This window comes from Sordaria macrospora, chromosome 4 (genome assembly GCF_033870435.1).
Source record: "Sordaria macrospora chromosome 4, complete sequence".
NCBI classification, from domain to species: Eukaryota; Fungi; Ascomycota; class Sordariomycetes; order Sordariales; family Sordariaceae; genus Sordaria; species Sordaria macrospora.
In genome coordinates, this window is record NC_089374.1 from 2,049,666 (window position 1) to 2,061,243 (window position 11,578).

General features: G+C 51.9%; 2 protein-coding genes and 1 non-coding gene across 3 annotated transcripts; 1 reads left to right on the forward strand and 2 right to left on the reverse strand.

Annotated features, from left to right (window-relative positions):
- Window positions 1-400: 400 nt before the first annotated feature.
- Window positions 401-7,096, forward strand: SMAC4_02000 (uncharacterized protein). Its single transcript, XM_066089693.1, has 2 exons — window positions 401-661; window positions 729-7,096. Exons 1-2 carry the CDS (start codon window positions 633-635, stop codon window positions 6,376-6,378), a joined length of 5,679 nt encoding a protein of 1,892 aa, XP_065946810.1. The 5' UTR covers window positions 401-632; the 3' UTR covers window positions 6,379-7,096.
- Window positions 7,097-7,617: 521 nt separating this feature from the next.
- SMAC4_13625 lies at window positions 7,618-7,688 on the reverse strand. Its single transcript has one exon. It is a non-coding gene; the product is annotated as a tRNA-Gly (tRNA).
- A 51-nt stretch (window positions 7,689-7,739) lies between these two features.
- SMAC4_02001 (uncharacterized protein) lies at window positions 7,740-9,475 on the reverse strand (the record flags this gene model as incomplete). The annotated part of the gene is made up of 1 exon (XM_003348932.2): window positions 7,740-9,475. One exon carries the CDS (start codon window positions 9,473-9,475, stop codon window positions 8,048-8,050), a length of 1,428 nt encoding a protein of 475 aa, XP_003348980.2. The 3' UTR covers window positions 7,740-8,047.
- Between the last annotated feature and the right edge of the window lie 2,103 nt (window positions 9,476-11,578).

Genomic DNA, 11,578 nt, shown 5'->3' on the forward strand with positions numbered 1-11,578 from the left:
TACTGCCCATCCTGTCACTCTGTTTGCTTCTTTCACGATGACCATGGACCACCACACACAATGCGTCAACTATGGGATCAAATCCAACAATGTGACCCAAATGGCTAAAAGCTGATATTTCTAGACCTTCTCATAGAAATATTCTTTACTTCCCGCAATCCCACAACAACAGCCGCCACCATCACAGTCTACAGTGGATCTTGTGTTGTGCATTTGGGACTACAGCCTTGCCATAACTGTGGATATTCCCAAGGTATGTTCACATACCCATCATCCTAACCTCACTACTTATCCCTTCTTTGCCCTTCCTGTCCAAGCCTTTCCCTTGCTTCAGAGTTAGTGTTCTATGGACCTTGCTGTCACACTTGGCTGTTGGATGTTGTCTGTTTTGAGGTTGCTCGTCATCGAGGTTGGAGACGTGAATGTGGACTGTATCTCCCCTAACCCTCAGACATAACATTCCGGGTCTTGGCAGGGGTTTCACCTCGTCAGCGTCTCTTGTTTTGTTGTTGTTCCTCTCCCATTCCATGCATCAGACAAAGCTTGAAGGGTACAAGACTGACTTTGTTGCAGTGCCATGGCAATAACCCCCTATTAACCACATAAACACAGTCTACTGACATGAACAAGAGATGGCGTCACGGCTAGATCGCCTTGTCACGTAAGTACCCTGCCCTCTTGGAGGTTCATGTTTTTCTCGACACTTGGCTAACCAGCCTTACGTAAAGGCTCATTGAGACGGGCAGTACTCGCCTGATCCGGGATGCTGCTGTAGACCAGCTCGCCACATGGCAAAAGGAACATCCTGATGAGCTTTTCAACCTGCTCTCTCGGGTTGTCCCCTACCTGCGCCACAAAGACTGGGAAACCAGATCAACTGCTGCCAAAGCTATAGGCAAAATCATCGAGAATGCACCGCAATATGACCCCAATGCCGACGAGGAGCCCGATACGGCGATAAAAGATGAGGACAGCAATGGCTTCATCAAGAAAGAAGAGGGGCCAAAACTGTCTCTTAGCGAGGAGGAACAGTTCAGTCTTAGGACCCTGGACGTTATCAACATTCTCAAGTACGGCAGGTCGTTGCTCAGAATTGGCGACAAAAATGATTGGGGCCTTGCAGCTCTCGATCCACAAAGTCGGCTGAACCATCAGAAGAAAACGCTCAATGGCCGTCTGGGTCTCCTTGGACGTGAGTTTAAGGATGAAGAGATACCTGTCGTTAACGATGCCATCCTCAGCCCTGCGACCCCTCTCGATCCAGCTGCAGCTAATGGCTTCGGCCGTCATGACAGTGTCGGTTCCGGCAACAATCAGAACGGTGAGACGGCCGGGCTTAGTGCACGCCAGCTGAATGTTCTCAAGCGAAAGCGGAAGAAGGAGGCCCAGAAGGCTGCTCAGGGCAAGACCGGCTTCGGTGACCTCTCCTTGCGCCGAAACACGACCGCCGGCTCCGAGGGCTTTGACGACACCCCGATGGTGGACGCCGATTCCAAGGGCGGCAAGATGAACGACTATTTCAGCCTCGATAGGCCCGCCGATATTGAAGAGGACACTAAGGTTGTCAGCGAATACAAGGGGCCCATCATTCCCATCAAGTCCGAGATTGAGGCCGACAACAACTTGGAAGGTGTTGAATGGCCATACGAACGTCTCTGCGATTTCCTCAAGGTCGACCTCTTTGATCCTCAATGGGAAACTCGTCATGGCGCTGCCATGGGCTTGCGCGAGGTGATCAGGGTTCATGGCGCTGGCGCAGGAAGACTGATGGCCAAGTCTCGTTCGGAGAACAACGAACTCAATCGCAAGTGGCTGGATGACCTCGCCTGCCGCTTGTGCTGCGTTTTGATGCTTGATAGGTTCACAGATTATAGCTCCGATACCTCTGTGGCGCCTATTCGTGAGACCGTCGGCCAGACACTTGGATCCGTCCTTCGTCATTGCCCTTCAGTGACGGTCCATGCCATCTACGAACTGTTGTTTCGTATGGTGATGCAAAGAGATCTTCAGCTTAACCACCATGAGTGGGCCATCTGCCACGGTGGCATGATCGGCCTTCGATATGTCGTTGCTGTGAGGAAGGACCTGCTGCTGCAAAATACTGCCATGATTGACGGCGTTATTCTCGCTGTCATGGAAGGATTGGCCAACCAGGATGACGATGTTCGCTCGGTCAGCGCGGCAACCCTCATACCTATGGCCAAGGAATTTGTTATGATGCGCTCAGATGCCCTACCCAATCTCATCAACATTGTTTGGGAAAGTCTCTCTAACCTGGGAGACGATCTCAGTGCGTCTACAGGAAAGATCATGGACCTCCTGGCGACTCTTTGCAGTTTCCCAGAAGTCTTGGAAACCATGAAGCACTCGGCGTCACACGACGAGGAGCGATCATTCACACTCCTCGTCCCGAGGCTTTATCCCTTCCTTCGTCATACTATTACCTCTGTCCGGCTCGCTGTGCTTAAGGCTTTGATGACATTTGTCAAGCTCGGAGGCGACACAACGCAAGGGTGGCTTGGTGGAAGGATTCTGCGTCTAATCTTCCAAAACATCCTTGTTGAGAGGGACCAGGAAACGCTGAATGCATCTGTCGATCTTTGGGCGGCCCTCGTCCGCACACTTGCTAACAACAACCCTGCGATACTCGCTGATGAGTTTGGCCCGCACGTGGACACGCTCATGCAGCTGACGCTCCATCCCATCGGTGTGTCCAGAAACCCCATCCCCATGAATGCAAGCTTGTTCCAGAAGCCTTCTGGCGGAACCTATTCTTTGCCGGGTGTTGTTGCTGGTGGTAACAGGAGGTCATCGCCACCAGAAGGTGCGGAGAGGACTGTCAAACGGAGGAGAAAATCGACCAGGGTCGATGATCCTCCTCCAACTTCCCATACTCACGATGTCGATGGCCACATGATGCAGGGAGATGTCGACCTCGTTGGAATGGATGTTCTGATCCGTTCTCGCGTCTCGGCTGCTAAGGCCATGGGCTTAGTCATGGCTTTGGTTCCGCCATCAACCGTCGAAGCCTACGATGCCAGCATTATTCCCGCCCTCTCATCCGCATACTCTTCAACTCAGCTTACTGCCGGCGTCATCATTGACGAGTACGCCAAAAATAGCGCCTCTAGTCAGGCGTCAGCTCGCTTCGTACAACCATTGCTCGCAATCATTGAGCAAGAACGGCCATCCCACTACCGAGACCTGGTTACCTACGTGCAGCGGGTACGATCACAATCGCAGCAGCTGCTTAACCTCTGCCGTGATCATGGCAAGGTTTCGCAGAGCAAGTTGCCCACTCTCGCTGTTGTGGTACAGGGCGAGCCCGAAGCTGGTCCCGGCGCCTTTTCCATTGCCAACGCTGAGAAGGTCGTCAACGAAGATTTCGAGAGGCTCAAGAAGATCATGGCCCCTGGTCAGCGGCTGATCGCTGTCAAGGACCTCAATGAGGCTCGCGATCTCGTCGTCATTGCCATTGAGGAAGCCAAGGCGGCAAAGGAAGCTCGTGACACTCGTATTCGTGCTTCTGCTGCATGCGCCTTGGTGTCCATGCAGGTGCTACCCAAAAAGCCCAGCCCACTCATCAAGGCTATCATGGATAGCGTCAAGGGCGAGGAGAACCACCTGCTACAGTGTCGCTCCGCTACTGGCGTCGCGCGTCTGGTACAACTCTTTACTGAGTCTGGCCGCCGTGGCCCTGGCGACAAGATTGTCGCTAACTTGGTCAAGTACACATGTGTGGAAACTGCTGAGACACCTGAGTTCCCCCAACACGCTCATAAGATGAACGTTATTCTTTCCATGTCCAAGGAGGAGGACCGAGCCGAGCACGACGATCCCATCAGATTCGCGATCGAAGCAAAGAGAGCTCACATTACTCGTCGCGGTGCCAAGCAGGCTTTGGAGGTGCTGTCACAGACATACGGACCTGAACTTCTGAGCCGGGTCCCTAGTCTCCGCGCCTTCATGGAGGAGCCTCTGGTCAGAGCCTTTTCAGGTGAACTTCCAGCAGAGGCCAGAGATCCTTCGAGCATGTTTGGTCAAGAAATTGTGGATGCCCTGTCCATCATTCGAACCATGACACCAACACTCCATACCGCACTTCACTCATTTGTCATGAGACAAGTGCCCTTTGTCATCAAGGCTCTCCAGTCTCAGCTTTCGGTCTTCCGGTACATGGCTGCCAAGTGTATGGCCACCATTTGCTCCGTCATCACCGTTGATGGTATGACTGCTCTTGTCGAAAAGGTTCTCCCCTCAATCAATAACCCCGTCGACCTCAACTTCCGCCAGGGTGCCATTGAGATTATCTACCACTTGATTGCAGTCATGGGCGATGCTATCCTGCCATATGTAATATTCCTCATTGTGCCTGTCCTTGGCCGCATGAGCGATTCCGACGACAACATCCGTCTTATTGCGACGACATCATTCGCTACGCTCGTCAAGCTCGTACCTCTTGAGGCTGGTATTCCAGATCCTCCCGGTCTTTCAGAGGAGCTTCTGCGTGGACGAAACCGCGAGAGAACGTTTATTCAGCAGCTACTTGACCCGAAGAAGGTTGAGCCGTTCCAGATTCCTGTCGCCATCAAGGCCGAGCTGCGTTCGTACCAGCAGGAGGGCGTCAACTGGCTCCATTTTCTCAACAAGTATCACCTCCACGGTATTCTCTGCGACGACATGGGTCTTGGCAAGACACTCCAGACAATTTGCATTGTCGCCAGTGACCACCATCAGCGTGCTGAGGAATTTGTCAAGACTGGTGCGCCAGATGTCAGACGACTACCGTCTTTGATCGTCTGCCCGCCCACCCTTTCGGGACATTGGCAACAGGAGATCAAGAACTACGCTCCGTTCCTCAGCGTCACAACCTATGTTGGTCCTCCTGCTGAGCGTAAGGCTATGAAGGACGTCCTGGACGAGACCGACATCGTCATCACCTCTTATGATGTCTGCCGCAATGATATTGACGTCATTAACAAGTACAGCTGGAACTACGTGGTTCTTGATGAGGGGCATTTGATCAAGAACCCCAAGGCAAAGATTACCATTGCTGTCAAGCAATTGACGAGCAACCACCGTCTGATCCTCACCGGAACGCCCATCCAGAACAATGTGTTAGAACTCTGGTCTTTGTTCGACTTCCTGATGCCCGGCTTCTTGGGTGCAGAAAAGGTGTTCTTGGACAGATTCGCAAAGCCCATTGCGAACAGTCGATATAGCAAGGCGTCTTCAAAGGAACAAGAAGCAGGTGCTCTAGCTATCGAGGCGCTGCATAAGCAAGTCCTGCCGTTCCTCCTACGTCGTCTCAAGGAGGAGGTTCTTAACGACTTGCCGCCCAAAATTCTGCAGAACTACTACTGCGATCTCAGCGACCTCCAGCGCAAGCTTTTCGAGGACTTCACCAAGAGGGAGGCGGCGAAGATCACGGAAGAAGCGGGCCGCGATGACAAGGAGGCCAAGGCCCACATTTTCCAGGCACTGCAGTACATGCGCAAGCTTTGCAACTCTCCGGCGCTCGTCATGAAGCCTGGTCACAAGCAGTACGACGATACACAAAAGTTCCTGGCCAAGCGAAACACCAGCCTCGAGGATCCAGTCCATGCCCCCAAGCTCACGGCGCTCCGAGACTTGCTTGTCGACTGCGGCATTGGTGTCGAAGGCCAAGAATCGTCCGACCCGCTCTACACGCCCATCAAGCCTCATCGTGCTCTCATTTTCTGCCAAATGAAGGAAATGTTGGATATGGTTCAGAACACCGTCCTCAAGAAAATGCTTCCCTCAGTGTCTCACCTTCGTCTTGACGGCTCCGTCGATCCTACCCGCCGTCAGGACATTGTCAACAAGTTCAACAGTGACCCGTCGTACGATGTGTTGCTTCTCACCACGAGCGTCGGTGGTCTTGGTCTCAACCTGACTGGCGCAGATACCGTTATCTTTGTTGAGCACGACTGGAATCCGCAGAAGGATCTGCAGGCCATGGATCGCGCCCATCGTATCGGTCAGAAGAAGGTGGTCAATGTCTACCGGTTGATCACCCGCGGAACACTCGAGGAGAAGATCCTCAGCCTACAGCGATTCAAGATCGATGTCGCTAGCACGGTCGTCAACCAGCAGAATGCAGGACTCTCGACAATGGATACGGATCAGATTCTCGACTTGTTCAACCTTGGTGATGCCGGACCAAACCTCATAACGGAGGGCAAGAACAAGGACAACCTCGAGGGCAGGGAGGAGGACATGGTAGATATCGAGACAGGCGATGTCAGGCAACCTGGCAAGAAGGCGGCTTGGCTCGAAGGCCTCGGGGAGCTGTGGGACAACTCCCAGTACGAGGAAAGCTTCGACCTTGACGGGTTCTTGAAGACCATGCAGTGAAGACTGGGAACTTCATTTACGCCCACTAGCCATTCAACCGACCGAGTAGGTCTATATACCTCCTCAAGTCGTTGATGAGCAGTGGATATGAACAAGTCATGTACGACTATCCCCATGCGCAGCTTCGCAGCTCGCGTGCCAAGTGCCGAGCCGCGGTGGATGGTGGAAGAACAAAAGAGAAGACTTGAGGTCTGATCACAGCCTTGCTGGCTGGTCAATTGCCTGAATGGAAAACCCCCAAGAGTGGGTGGATGAAGGAGACTTTGTGTATCTCCAGGTTCCAACGAGGTGGAGTGGACACTCTTATGACCACTTCGATGAGAGATATTCACAAGGACGGTTAAGTCCATGGTCTCTTAGAAAGATTGAGGACTGGGAACGAGAAGGAGAAGAAGGAAAAGAAGAAGAAAGCTGGTTTCATCGCCCGGAGAGGCAAAAGATGGCAACAAGAATGGTATCTGACAGACTGGAGGATGAGCAAGGCGAAGGCGGAGGAGGAGGAATTACGAAAGACATTCAGTCAGTCATGATGAGGACAGGACTGTTTTGTAGGATATATATATACAATAGCAGCCATTGTATCTTGCTTTTTTTTCGTCATGCTTGGTTTTATCTGCTGCCTCGTCTACGTTTCCCTCTTTTATCAATGCGTGTGGTAAAAGCTAGAATGATAGCAGGCAGAGTGATGGTGAGGAGTTCCGGTGTTGGCTGGTTGGGGTGTAACTAGGAAGAAAAAAGAAAAGAAAAAAGATATAAACGAAAAATATGGGCGATTGGTGGATGGATGGATGGATGGATGGGATGATACAACTGAGGAATGCATGACCAATGAACTGGGTGGCTGCCATTCAAGGGAAAATAGGTACCTACCAATAAGTAGATCGACATACCATCCATTCTGGTGAAAACGCACAAGTTGAATTATTATCTCTCTCATCTTCCCGTTCATGCGTGGAACGAACGAAAGGATGGAATAGAGCCTTGTAGCTAGCCTCCCTCCTTCTCATGAGGACGTTCCTCCTCTTCCATGATGGAAACAAAAAAAAAATCATTACCTAGGGCATTGTAGCCTGCGCGCTCGTTCGTTGAACACGGGAAGATAGATGTGTCACGCATGAAAAACAGCAGGAAGGAAGGAAGGATGGGAAGGACGGGGAAGCTGGCAAGAGAAGATGAAGAAGAAAGAAAGACCAGGGAGGAAGGAAGCAGAAAAAAAGAAGAAAAAAGTGGAAAAAGAATTGCGCCAGCCGCGAATCGAACGCGGGGCCCATCGATGGCAACGATGGATTTTACCACTAAACCACTGGCGCTATTTTGGTGATTGTGATTGATTGATAAGATAGCGGGGAATCAAAACTTATAAAAGTAGGTAGCCATAGGGCAGAGCGAGAAGCGAACCGATTTTCATCAACAACTCTGCCATTCAATGATCGACAGCTTGCCCTATAATAGACCGATGCGCATTTTGATTTGATGGATAGGAAGATCGTGGGATATCCTAGAAAACAAAAAAAAAACTAAAAAAAAGTGGAAAAAATTGAAAATGGGTATATAGCGATTCATGAGCCGTAACATGTGTATGTGAAGAACCGAACCGGGAAAAGAACCCGAAAACCGAAAACCAAAAACCAAAACTCGAACCAGAGGCGCAAAACGTTCAAGCAGTTGTTCACGAAGACCCCCTCTTCTGCCTTTTGTTGTTGTTGTTGTTGTTGTTGTTGTTGTTGTTGTTCCTCCCCTTCTTCCCCCCTCCTCCCCTTTCTTCCGAGCTTTCATCTCCATCATCATCCCCGCTCTCCTCCTCCCTTTCACCTTTACTTCCCCCATTATTTCCGCCCTTCTCATTCCCCTTCTTGATACTGATCAAACACCCCTGCTCCTTGAGCCGTTTCGTCAACGGCGTACTGGCCTTCATGCCCGGGAAATCCTTCGCATTATACACCTGGAACGGCTCGCTCATGGCCGTGGCCACGATGCTCGATCGATCGCCCGCCATCATGCGTGCAGGGTCCAGCACCACCAGCGCAAACTTGAGTCTGAAAATGCCGGGCGTGCGACAGCTTAGATCGGGGAAGCAAAAGAAACACCCTTCCTCGCCGTTCTCGTCTTGCCCGACAAAGGGCGAGGCTACCAGAGTGCCCATCAGCCGGCGCTGCTGCCGGAAGTCCTCAGGCATGCTGCTCATGTCCTTGATGCCTGTCTCGTCCCAGATGCTGCAGTGGATGACGCTGAACTGGTGTCGCAGCAAGCGGGAGTGCTCTTCGCGCGAGAGCGTGTCGTTGTGGATGGTTAGTTGCACGATGGGTGGTGGGTCGATGACGCGCCGGTCGCGCTCGCCGAAGCCGCAGCTGCGGGCGGCGAAGGGCTGTTGGCGGACCGAGATTCGGTAGTCGGTCTTTTTGCCTGAGTTGGGCGGTGGCGGGACCGGGTTCCCGGTGTTTCGGGTGTTGTCGGTGCTTATGAGGTTGGATATACTCATGGGCCGGGATTCCTGCCTTGGAGAACCGCCTTGCTGGGAGCTTGATGGGGTTTGTGATCCCTCGGGTGGTGGGGAGCTGTTGCTGTTGTTATTGCTGGTGTTGTGGTTTTTTTCGGGTGCAGATGCTTTCCGTGTCATGGTGGAATGGCTGAATGACTCCTGCCTTAGTCGTGAGGGTTGCTGGTGGAAGGGTGGCCAAGATGGTTCAATGTGCGCCTGATGATAGTTGCTCATTTGCCTTGAACGAGACTCGTAGGTGGACTCCACGGTTGACCTGTCACTGGCAGCAGTGGAATAGGCCGGAGAGAGACGGCCATCTGGTTGTCTTCCATGATGAGAACGAGCCTCGTTATATGTAACTGGGAATTGAGGAGGTGTTTGTCCCACTGGTGAAGGGGTTGGGTAGTCTGAGTAGTAAGTCCGGCCATGGCCTCGATAAGCTGAATCGCAGGAAGAGGAAACAGGACTAGGACCAGTGGGTATTATGGTGGTCACGGGAGGCAGCCTGCGTTGTTGCTGTTGACGATACAAGTGCGGCTGTTGTGATTGCTGTTCTGGCGTGTAGTGTACGTGCTTTGAGGAGTAAGCTTCGTGATGAGCGTGAAGTGATCGAGACATGGTGGTGAGGGTGGGATTGGTGCTAAAAGCGTGATGAGAAAACTCGGCAGCAGTAGACATTGAAGAAAGAGGACATAGGACGGCGGGGAGCCCGATGTGGTTATGGGTTCTGTAAGCAATGTCAGTCAAGGGATCTTCTAGGTCGGCGATCCTGCTGTGTTACAATATGGCAACAGCGAAGCAAAGAGCGAAGGAATGCAGATGGAGCCGGTTCTGCTTCCGACCAACAACCGATACGAACCCGGATAACTGGGTTCTGGGATGGAGCATGGGCTGTGTATGTCTTACATTGGGAGAACAATAGGTCCAGCCAAGACAGATGCCAGCAGTGCAGGCGTCTGGTGTTACATGCAAGGCCGTGGGTATACTTGGCGGCTTCCGGCTTCCAGCTTCCAGGAAGTGCGAACGAGGCCGGCGGAGATGGACAGGTGTGTATTGTGCAGATATTGTGAGGTTTCGCTTGGACGAGATGTTGGGTAACCTCTACTTTGAGTAGCCGAGTGATACTGGGGGGTATCGAGCAGGATGACAGCCCAGTGCGATGGCCCCCTCGAGGTCACAAAAACCACTGTTGTAGTCGAGTGTGTCGGTGTACAGGTGTATGTGTATTGATTCTGAACGACGCTGTCTTGCTGGTTTATTCGAGGACAATATGGCCAAAACGGGCGGCATGCAGGGGCGAGGCGCTCATGTATAAAATGCGCTTAAGTGTGATGCTGAATGGTTGAAGGAGCAGATCCAAGACTGTCAACTGGACTGCTTGGAGATGTGATGTCTTTATTATTGTAGGGTTTGGACTGATGTAGGAACAGATAAGCTGACGAAAAGATATGAATGCAATGTAGCAAAGCCAGGGTGGTTAACAATTGGGGAGATTAAAGAGAGGCCGATATTATGAAGAGAGCATGATGGATATTGCCTTGGCCGGCACTTTGAGGGACGGGGAAGAATGGAGAGGGGGTGTTGAGGCTATCCTAAGTACCGCGTCTCAAGAGAAAGAGGGACGAATAAGAAAAAGGGCTGTAGATTGCCTAGCAGGGATTCCAAAGTCGGCCAGGGGGGAGTCGATCAGTGACAATCCAGAAAGCGGGTTAATGGGTCGGGAAATATCATATGCAGCTTTGGGGGTCTTTTTCATCCTGACACTGTCCTGATGTTCTGACTGCTGCAGCATGGAAACGCGCAAGATTTGGTGTGGAAGGCGTGGAAGTCAGCAAAAGTAAAGGGGAACGATTTGAAATGGAACAGCTATCGGGGCCGGGCAAAATGTCCGTTCTACCAAGAACTTTGAGAGGCCCTGATCTGCATTGTGCTTGTCGTTGGTGGTCTGTACCTTGTACATCCTACGCCTGTCTGATCACGGATTAGAGAAGAAAAGGACAACGGTGACAATGAACGATGACGGTCTCCATCTGTAAGTACCCTTGGAGGATCCGCGCTACGGGTAGCCCGGCGTCGACGATGAAAGGCTGTCGAACAAGGGGGTGGGTCGTTGACTCAGTAACGGGGGTGGTGTTACTGTGTAAACAAGGGGATAAGCAATGGAGCAAGGGGTGCGCAGGTGGTTTCCCCAGGCACGTCACAATCCACACCCAGCCAGCACCGCGGACTGGTTTTAACAACTGGTTTTAACAACTGTCATGGTAAGACCTCAAAGAGGGCCGAGAGAAGAAATGAGATGTTGGCTAGTCACTTGGAGTGGGACATGCAGAGCCAAAATCTAAAGGGTCCATGTTGAGGTCTCAGATCTGGAATGGAGTCAGTAATGATTATGGCCTGAGTTTGGAACAAAAGATGCCGTTCTTGCAGCAAACTACCATAAAGGTCTCGATAGCGCAACAATGCCGTCGAATGGAAACCAAGATCATGATCCTTCATCACTCACCTAACCTCGTGAGCCCTGCCGCCATCCTCTCTGATGGTCATGTCATGCCATTGGATGCTGTTGACAAAGCATCTTGTGGTTCTGCAGGCGAAACCACTGAAATCACTTCGTTGAACGCTGTGCTTGGGGGTTTTGCACTTATGAGAAGCCAGATTGGGGGTGTCACTGCAACTGGGACTGTGAGTCTGTGACCGAGACTGTGGTCCTTTCGTCGGCTT

Excerpts from the sequence above, each read along its gene's own strand:
- SMAC4_02000 (XM_066089693.1), top strand. The coding sequence starts at position 633 with ATGGCGTCACGGCTAGATCGCCTTGTCAC. Across the intron at positions 662-728 it reads CGGCTAGATCGCCTTGTCAC|GCTCATTGAGACGGGCAGTA; the intron begins GTAAGTACCCTG and ends CCTTACGTAAAG.